Source organism: Hordeum vulgare, chromosome 2H, assembly GCF_904849725.1.
Source record: "Hordeum vulgare subsp. vulgare chromosome 2H, MorexV3_pseudomolecules_assembly, whole genome shotgun sequence".
NCBI classification, from domain to species: Eukaryota; Viridiplantae; Streptophyta; class Magnoliopsida; order Poales; family Poaceae; genus Hordeum; species Hordeum vulgare.
The window spans coordinates 622,636,857-622,645,870 of NC_058519.1; the positions used below are offsets into that span (position 1 = coordinate 622,636,857).

The following is a 9,014-nucleotide window of genomic DNA, read 5'->3' on the forward strand; positions in this document are numbered from 1 at the left end:
CTATCTTAGTAATGTCATGTAGGATATACGATGACGTGAAGGAGGGATAACTCATAAGGTAAGGTTTGTCTTCTCTTATTTAAAAAAGAATAAGAGGTGACCTCTTAACACAATATGCCTCACCATGTTTTTAGAAATAACTATTTATTGAAGATAGGTGATCCATTGTAAAACATTTTTTTATCATCTTTAAATTACATGCAAGAGTTAAGATAGGATCATTTTATCAATCATTGTACATTCCTTATCCTATAGAAGTGGGAATCCGATTGACAAGGACATCGCTATATATAGCTTCTCCCTTCTTCTGCATGAACCAAAAATCATCAATACCTCCACACGCGCATGCAACAATCGAGCACGCCCGCGGATCACGCGCGCGCCCTAGGCTGATCTCTTGCTAAGCTGGAGTAGTACGCTACGCGGTACGCATGCATGCTATTGCTATCCGTCTAATATGGCTCCATCCATTTATCATTTGCCAATAATAAGGCCGGCGTGCCCACGCCCTCGTAGCTCTCGCGGTCAGAAATCTCTAGCTTGGCATGCATGCGCGCGCTGGCCCGTGAACGTATCGAGAGTTTTCCTGCTGCTTTGGATTTGGAGCATTCGCGCGTTTGGGCCAAGTTGCTTGGAGCTTTGGATCCTTCCTATGCCCGACGCGGACGGCAGCGCGCGTGCCCATCCACGACACCGCGAGCATGCGCACGGTCATTCTGATTCAGTGATTCTGATTCAGTGAAACCAGCAACCCAGTCGTACTAAACCGCGGCAACTTGGCCTCCTCGAATGCCTATAAAAGGGGGATCCATGCAGCAGCAGCATAAGCCACCACCACACTCAGCACAGCACAACATCCTCTCAGAAATACTACAACAGGGAGATCGATCGAGCGGATCCATCCCAAGCCAATGGCAGCCAAGAGCCTTCTTCTCGCCGCCCTCCTCGCCCTCGCCGTCGGCCTGGCGCCGCACGGTGCTGAGGCGGGCAAGGAGCAACCACTGGTAATCGCCTCCGGCGTGGTGCCATGCAGCGCCGGGAGCTCCATCAACGCGGCCGCGGTTCCGCCGTTCCCGAGTAAGGACGACATCTGCGCCATTAGCCACCCACTTTAAGCAATCATATTAATTCAACCGTCGATCGTCTTACGTTTGCTTTGCTTTGCTTCTTTGCTGTGGACAGACGCCGCCGTGCAGATGGTGTGCGGCCGCGATGTGATGGCCAGCGTGACGGCCGACCGCAGCGGAGCCTACACCATGAACATGGGCCCGGCCACCTCGGCGCTGCTCGCCCCTCTGCTCGGCAACCAGTGCAAGGTGGTGGTGCTCACCCCGCTGGCCGCGTGCAACGCGTCCCTGGCCAGCGTCACCGGGACGCTGGCCGCACCGGTGCAGCTCCTGGGTATTGAGAGCGGCAGCGGCAGCGGCGGCCTCGGGGGCCTTGGCGGCCTAATTGGCCTCATCGGCCAGATCGTGGGCGGACTCCTCGGCGGCATCCTTAACATCATCCCATTGCCCTTCTCCGTCGTCTAGATCTCCGACTACAACCGGCCGGCTTGTCGACGGACCTAAATAAATACGTGCCAACCTAGCTATCAATGTACCCAATGGTCAACTATATATCCCCGCCTTATTATGTAAATGTGGTATGTGTTACAGCTTCTAAGAAGCACATAAGTAAGCATATCGCGTAATACTCCGAGTGTGTGTCGTGTGATCAGTGTTCGTTTGTGACAAATAAAGCTACGTCTGTGATTTCTATATGTGACTGATAACTTGCTTCTTCTTTTTTGAAAATGTGATTGGTTACCTCCTTATCAACTTACTCGGGCCTACCATTGATTTCAAAAAGTTCGCTGAACCAAAATATGTTTATGGATTTTAAAATATTGAAGATTAACAAAAAAGGATTTTAATAAAAAACTGTGAATTAAAAATATATGCATGGATTTCAAAAATATTTTTGAATTATAAAAATGTTCTCAAACTAAAAAAAATCCATTAACTTTGAAATTATTTGTGAACTTTATTAACATATGTGGTCACATATTCATTAGGTTGAAAAACATTATTCATGAATAAAAAAATTATATTTTTAACAAATGCTCAAGAATTATAATAAAATAAATGTTCAAGAATTAAAAAGCATAAAAATAGTAAGAAGTACAAAAGAGAAGGAAAAAATAAGCACTTAGCGAATAACATACACTTATAAACGAACCCCTTAGGCCTTGTTTGGTACTAGTGTATTTTAGGGAATTAGTGGAGATTATCCCGGTCAAACTCCTAAATCCCCACATGTCCCATAACACCATTTTGGTTCTAGTGTATTTGACATGTTTCATCCCCACATTTCTCCACAAATCCTCAAATTCTAATGCATTTTTCTCAATACACAATACACTACCCCTACCTAGTGGATTGGGGATAAATGGGGATTTGAAGGTATTGGATGAAGGTTGGGGTTTCACCCAATCCATGTGGGGATTATCCCCACCAATCTCCTCAAAAACCCTAGTACCAAACAAGGCCTTAATGTTCCCACGGGCCCCGACACAGCAGGAGGCTTTGAATAAACGGAGCTTAGTATCTTACTAGAAGGGTTTTGGTGCAATTTGCTTCGCCTAGTGTTGTTGAACTCTTGGTATACAAAAAGTTACTCTTCCTTCAACTTATAAGGTGAATTAGTTTTTTCAAAAGTCAAACATATTTTATGTTTGACCAAATTTGTAGGGAATATATCAATATACATAATATCATTTCAATATCAATTAGATTGATTATGAAATAATTTTTCATATTTTATTTATTTAGTATTGTTGATGTCAATTTTTTTGTTTCTGGACTTGTTAAAGTTAAAAAATATGAATTTTCAAAAAAGTAGTATGACCTATATTGTGGAACATGGGGCATATTTGGTTTGGCATGTAAGGAATACGATGAAATATGTTTTTTTATTCTTTGTGATGTGGTGTTTTACTGGACCTTTCACAGCGTGATTCTACATTATTTTCTAGTCAACTCATACTTATGATGAGATTTGTTTTATTTTCATTTATAATGCAGTATTTTGTTGGGCTTTTCGCAGTGTGACTCTATGTTATCCGCTAGTCAACTCATACTTACGTGGAAACCAATTCTGTGAGGGTGTTGTATGTACTATACTGGTGCTATAATATGACATGTTGGTAAGTTTTTATAGGTAATGAGAGAGTGCACAGGATTGATACGTTTTTATAGGCTGGTCATTGACCAGGTCAAAATCTGAACCAAATTTAAAATTGAATATCCCTATTGAATGGACGAGCTCCAAAATTAAAGAGCATAGTGAAGTAAATGAATTGAATGAGAGAACTCCTGCAAAATTGTTAACCCGGTCAAATTGGGAGACTCAATTTCAAATTAGAGGTCTCAATTGAATGAGAGTTCTCTAAAATTAGGGAGCATACTGTATTAGATAACTATTACTTCCTCCGATCCACATTATTTGCCTTAAATTTGTCTATATACTGATGTATCTAGACCAGGGTAATAGATTTTCTGGGAGCACAGAGATGTAGGAGAATTATGGTCATGTGGATATTTGATGTGAACTCAGAGCCTGGGGTTGGGATTGTAATATCGCTGGTTTTCAAATTGGTGAACAATTTTTAAAATCTGCAAATAATTTAAGAAAATTGTCAACTTTCTTTCAAATGCATGATTTTTTATTAAAATCAATGTTTTTTATTCACAAATATTTTTAAATTTATGCACATTTTTAAAATCCATAAATATTTTTCAAATCTATGTACATTATTCAAATTCATGAGCTTTTTTCAGATGCGTGGACCTTTTCCACATATGTGAACTACTCTCTCTGTCCCAAAATTTGTACTAGTTTAGTTATAAATCGATGAAACTTATTTTGGGATGGAGTGAGTATTTCGAAATGTGTGTACTTTTATTCAGAACCTTAAACACTTCCCAAATTCATCTTTTTTCCAAATTTAAAGTAACTTTTAGGATGGACATATTTTTTTCAAATCTTTGGAACTTTTTTTGAGCTCGTGAACTTTATTTTTGAAATTGCAGGACTATAACTTTCAAATTAAGGAAACTTTAACGAAGACATGGTTTTTTGAGCTCGCAAATAATTGTCCAAAATTTTGAAAAATTTTCAAAATTGTTTATTTATTTTTAATTCATGAACCTGTTTTTGCAAATCAACGAACTTCTTCAAATATTAATTTTTTTCAAAAATTTGTGTAATTTCTTCAAATTTAGTTACTTTTTCATATTGACATTTTTCTAATTCACAAATCTTTTCCTAATTCATGTTTTTCTAAATATACGAACATTTTTCAAAATCATGATATTTTTTCAATGTCATGAACTTTTTGTGAACCTCGCAAAAAGCTAGCAATTTTTTCGAATTTATTAGCGAGATGGAATAGCACGATCCATGGAAAAATGTTCACTCAAGCGAGCATACACCAACAGCGACCGGAATACTATGTGGGTCACGGCCCTCTATGGCACACATGAGCACAAAACCGGTCTTCTAGCGATTAACTTAAACTTTTTTCATATTTATGAACCATGAAAAACCTTCTCTAGTTTTATGTCTTAGTTTTTCCCATATAACCCCAAGAGGCCGGGTCCTATTTGTCTCTTGCTAACTGTTGTAGGAGTAGAAAACTTTTCTCTCTCAAAAAACTGATGTAGACAACAAGTTGGCGCATCTCTCACATATCTCTATCTTTTTCTTTATCTGAAAATGCAAGGTCCCTAATTAAGGTGTACCCCATTCAAAGGTTACTCCCACCTATCCAATGGCGTCATTGTCACAACCTGGACCTTTTCTTTAACCGCGCGTGTAAATCCCAAACCTTTTTAACATTGGTTTTCTCGCATTGAGTTTTCCAAAACTAGATTACATGTTAATAGATTTGATAAACTTTCTTTTCACACCAAAAATCCAAAGTCTGAAGCAATTTTATTTACCTTTTTTCCTTTTCAAGAGGCGCATCTATGCTTCTATCGGAAAGAAATATGTACTTCCACGAGAAGCAAACATGTGCTTCTCATGAAAAAAAAACATCCTTATCATTTCGGGAGGCACATTTATATTTCGCGTGGAAGAAAATATGTGTCCCCATGAAAACCAATTCTAAGAAAAAAATTGCATTTTTTTCCTTTCTGACCTTTCCAAAGGAAAGTCTGTTCTTCTCGTGGAAGAAAATATGTGCCTCCAAGAGAACCAAATTTGTGCTCCTCTTGAAAGAAAAACAATTTGCTATTTTTTCTTTTTTGACCTAAGGAAACTATGTGCTTCTCGTGGAAGAAAATTTGTGCCTCCAAGAGAACCAAATCTGAGCTCCTCTTGAAAGAAAAAAGTTACATTTTTTTCATTTCCGACCTTTCCAAAGGAAAGTTTGTGCTTCTTGTGGAAGAAACAAACACATTTTTTTTCAAGAGGCACAATTTATACGTCTCGTGGAACCACAAAAACAATCGCATAATTTTTTTTGTCAATTTTTTATTCTCTCCCGAACCTAGAAAAAACAGAAAAAATCAGAAAACCAAAAAATCAAGAAAAATCATATAAAATCCTTAAACGCCTACAGGAAAAAAAAAAATCATGAGGATGCATCCAGCACTAGACACATGGCGATGGTTGGGCGCATCACTTGACGCGTTTCAACCCACCAAAATAAACCTTACGGGACTACTGCAAGGAATACCCCATGATTAGTTGCTCTCTATGGAAATTGGGGTACCTCTTAGAAACACGAATGCAGCATGAAACATCGGTACAATTTATTTTTGTAGGAAGGGAAGAAGCTTCTTGTGCGAAAAGAAACAAAATAGGCACCCCACACAAAAGAAAGGTAGCCCGAGGCCCAAAGAGGAGAAAATAAACAACATCATTTCTTACCAACTACTAGAACGGTCCGGGGTTCCAGACCAGATAGCATACTGGGCCGCTCCATCACACGCTAAACACCCGGGTATTATGCAGGGAGCAGAGGTGTTTTAGTACCACACCGGATGTTTACAGACACAAGAGCCAGCTTAAAAGGGAATTTCCACTGCACTAACGCACGACCTTACTTGAACAGGATCTGTTCTATAGAATCGTACTGCTGCATCCTTGACTAATAAGGAGGCAAGCACCTAAGCTTGGTTGATGACATCTGACCTGTGGGCCAGAGCGTGATTAATGGCCTAGATCAGTAGCTGCTGCTGATTCCCTTTGCTTTGGAGGATCGTTCCTGTCCAGCTCTGGCTGGCCGAGGTGGCTCAAAGGTTGTCTGACAGGCTCTCACTCTTTTTGTTCTCCCCAAACCCATTTTTTTGCAGTAATCTGCGGACACTGCTGCAGCTGATGCACACTGACAGTAGCAATGGGTATATGCAGTGCCATCGGCTGAGCATACAAGTTGCTAACCTTTCTTTGGATGGAACCCAAGCTGCTGCTATGAAGTTCAACGTGGGCTTGGTTCCAACGCGCGGAACGAACTGAGATCGATCGCTCATGTTGTCACATGGCCCGGCCAAAGAATCCCCTTTTGCAGCAAGACACGGCCAGTGCCCCTCGCCAAGCCGGGGCCAGAAGGGGGTTTGAGCTGATTGAGCCATATGTCTCGCTGCAAAGCTTCTCATGCATCGATCGGCGCTGGCCCAGGCACACATCTTTCCCAGATCAAATGAATCCTCTCCGATCCGCTACTACAAAATTTCTTTCTGAAAAGCTTCCGTGCACATGCCACGGCTACCGGGCCAACTCGCCGTGTCTCACTCGATCAATCCAAATGATTCCTCTTTGGCACCGGCCCTGGCCATGGCCATGCCTTGAGATTCCAAACGGAAACAGTCAATTCTGAAACAAGACTTCTCATCATAGTTTAAAATACCAAACCGGTGATCGAACCCACGAGGCCACCGGTTCAGGTTTTTACCATCAGACCGCCGGTTCAGATCGTACATTTTGTGTACTAGTGTCATACTAAATAGGTGTAAAATACAGTTATTTATTTAAATTTAATAAAAAAGTTGGCTAGCTAAGATGGTTATCGGGCCGAAGGTGCAACTTACACACCTATATCTAGAATCATAGGTTTGAATTTTCTTTTATGCAGGTTTTTTTTTCTATTTTTATGTGTGGTACTGGATGAACCGTCGATTTTATATCTCCGGTTAAACCGGCCGGTTTATATTTTTAGCTTAAAACCCCAAAAAGTATGCCGGTTTTGGTTTTTTCTAATCGGACCGCCGGTTCGGCCTGGTATTTTAAATATGCTTCTCATCTTGTGTGACCTTTGGCAGACTTCTGAAGTGATCTTATGAGCCCTTTGACATTTGAGCCTGTGATAATTCACATATACTGTACAATGACTCCATGATTCCACATTCAAGACTAGGATGACATCCCATGAGTCAACAAGTGGTCGCCAGGCCTGGTCGGTCCATACATGCATTATTGCATAGCCATGAGCACCCCCGTGCTCCTCTGACTTCCACATTCGCATCACTGAAAAATGGCAGGCCCACGCGGTTGAGGTATGGAGAAATTGCTGGCTTGGCGCGTCGTCGCTTCTACTCGATCGTAACCTACATGTGGTTCGTTGCTTGTACTAGTACAAGATGGCATTTATTACACCCCCATGTATCACAATACTTGTAGTCGGAGGTATTTATATTTGTGTTTTTCAACAACAAGAACTTAAAAGTCCTATGCACCTGGACGAAGGGAGTATTTAGGTATACAGGAAGTTCTAAAAAGTCAACCGGCCGGCACCTGTTAGCTAAGTTCCACACGTACTGCTGCCTGGCAACTGATGGAGATGGACCCCATGAAATGCGTGGATCAAATCAAGCTTAGACTTTCTGCAAACGCAGCTAGCTTGCATGATTAATTGTGAAGAAGCATGGTTTTCTCTTTGCTGCATCCGCATGGCTCCAAACGAGCAAGTGCATGCTCTACTAGGTAGCTAAGAAATGCACAGAGATTTAAGCAGTAACCATAAAATTCATGGATCAAGTCAAGGCCATGTAAACGCAGCTAGCTTACATTGTTAAGAGGAAACACGATTTGCTGCATGCACATGCATGCATGGCTCCACACCACCAAGTGCTCGAGCTATTTCGAAATGCACATAAATTTAACCAAATAACCACCCACCTACTTGCCTTAGAGCAAGTCTAGTAGAGCCCTCAAATTCTCAAACCCTTAAAATAATCGTTTTTTTACAGTTTTCGTCGGAAAAAACGGTAGACTAGAACACCTAAACCCTTAAACCCGTAAAAAAAATTTAGAGGTCCAACCCTCAAACATCATCCCAACCTGTAGAAGTGAGGGTTGGCGGAAAAAACTCCCCCAACCCACACTCGTCTTCCACCCTCGCGCGGGAGGGAAGTTTCATCCCGCGCAGCTCCCTCCCCCGATCCCCCGCCGCCGCCCCAACCCGGCCGCCCCTCGCCGCCGCCGCCCCGCCCCGGCCGCCCGCCCGCGCCCCGCCTGGCAGAAGTTTGCATGTCGTGACTGGCTCGTCGAAGCGAATTGGAGCTTACAAAGTTCTTCCTGGTCATACATCATCTGTTCAAAGTATTGTTGTTGACCCTTCTAGAAATATGGTAACACTAGTGGGGACAGGGCCTATAGTCCCGGCCCGTAAGGGGCTTTAGTCCCGGTTCACCAACCGGGACCAAAGAGGCGGGACTAAAGGCCTAACCTTTAGTCCCGGCCCTGTTCCAAGCCGGGACCAAAGGTGCTCCACGTGGGCGCCTCGGAGCGCCCTCAGGGGCAGGCCCTTTAGTCACGGGTCTTAACACGGACCGGGACTAAAGAGTTTCTACAGATTTTGTTTATTTTAGGGTTTTAGGGTTTTAGGGTTTAGGTGTTCGGGAGATTAACGTGATGCCTCGTTTGGTGTTCGGGAATTAGTTTTCATATAATTCTAAATATACATGTTTATGCATATATATATATATAAGATTAACTTATCTTACAAGCGAGCATATATATACAAT

At 42.0% G+C, this 9,014-nt stretch overlaps 1 protein-coding gene and 1 non-coding gene across 2 annotated transcripts; both read left to right on the forward strand.

Moving 5' to 3' along the window:
• The first annotated feature begins 836 nt into the window (after nucleotides 1-836).
• On the forward strand, nucleotides 837-1,762 carry LOC123430912 (phylloplanin-like). The gene is made up of 2 exons (XM_045114740.1): nucleotides 837-1,077; nucleotides 1,183-1,762. The coding sequence occupies exons 1-2, from the start codon at nucleotides 912-914 to the stop codon at nucleotides 1,530-1,532; spliced, it is 516 nt and encodes a 171-aa protein (XP_044970675.1). The 5' UTR covers nucleotides 837-911; the 3' UTR covers nucleotides 1,533-1,762.
• Nucleotides 1,763-6,085: 4,323 nt separating this feature from the next.
• Nucleotides 6,086-6,305, forward strand: LOC123433847. The gene has a single exon (XR_006625151.1). It is a non-coding gene; the product is annotated as a small nucleolar RNA U3 (small nucleolar RNA).
• Nucleotides 6,306-9,014: the final 2,709 nt, after the last annotated feature.

What these genes read in the sequence shown, in the direction of transcription:
- LOC123430912 (XM_045114740.1), top strand. Translation starts at nt 912, where the DNA reads ATGGCAGCCAAGAGCCTTCTTCTCGCCGCCCTCCTCGCCCTCGCCGTC. An exon ending in CGCGGTTCCGCCGTTCCCGA is followed by an intron (nt 1,078 to 1,182) that starts GTAAGGACGACA and finishes TGCTGTGGACAG; the next exon opens with ACGCCGCCGTGCAGATGGTG.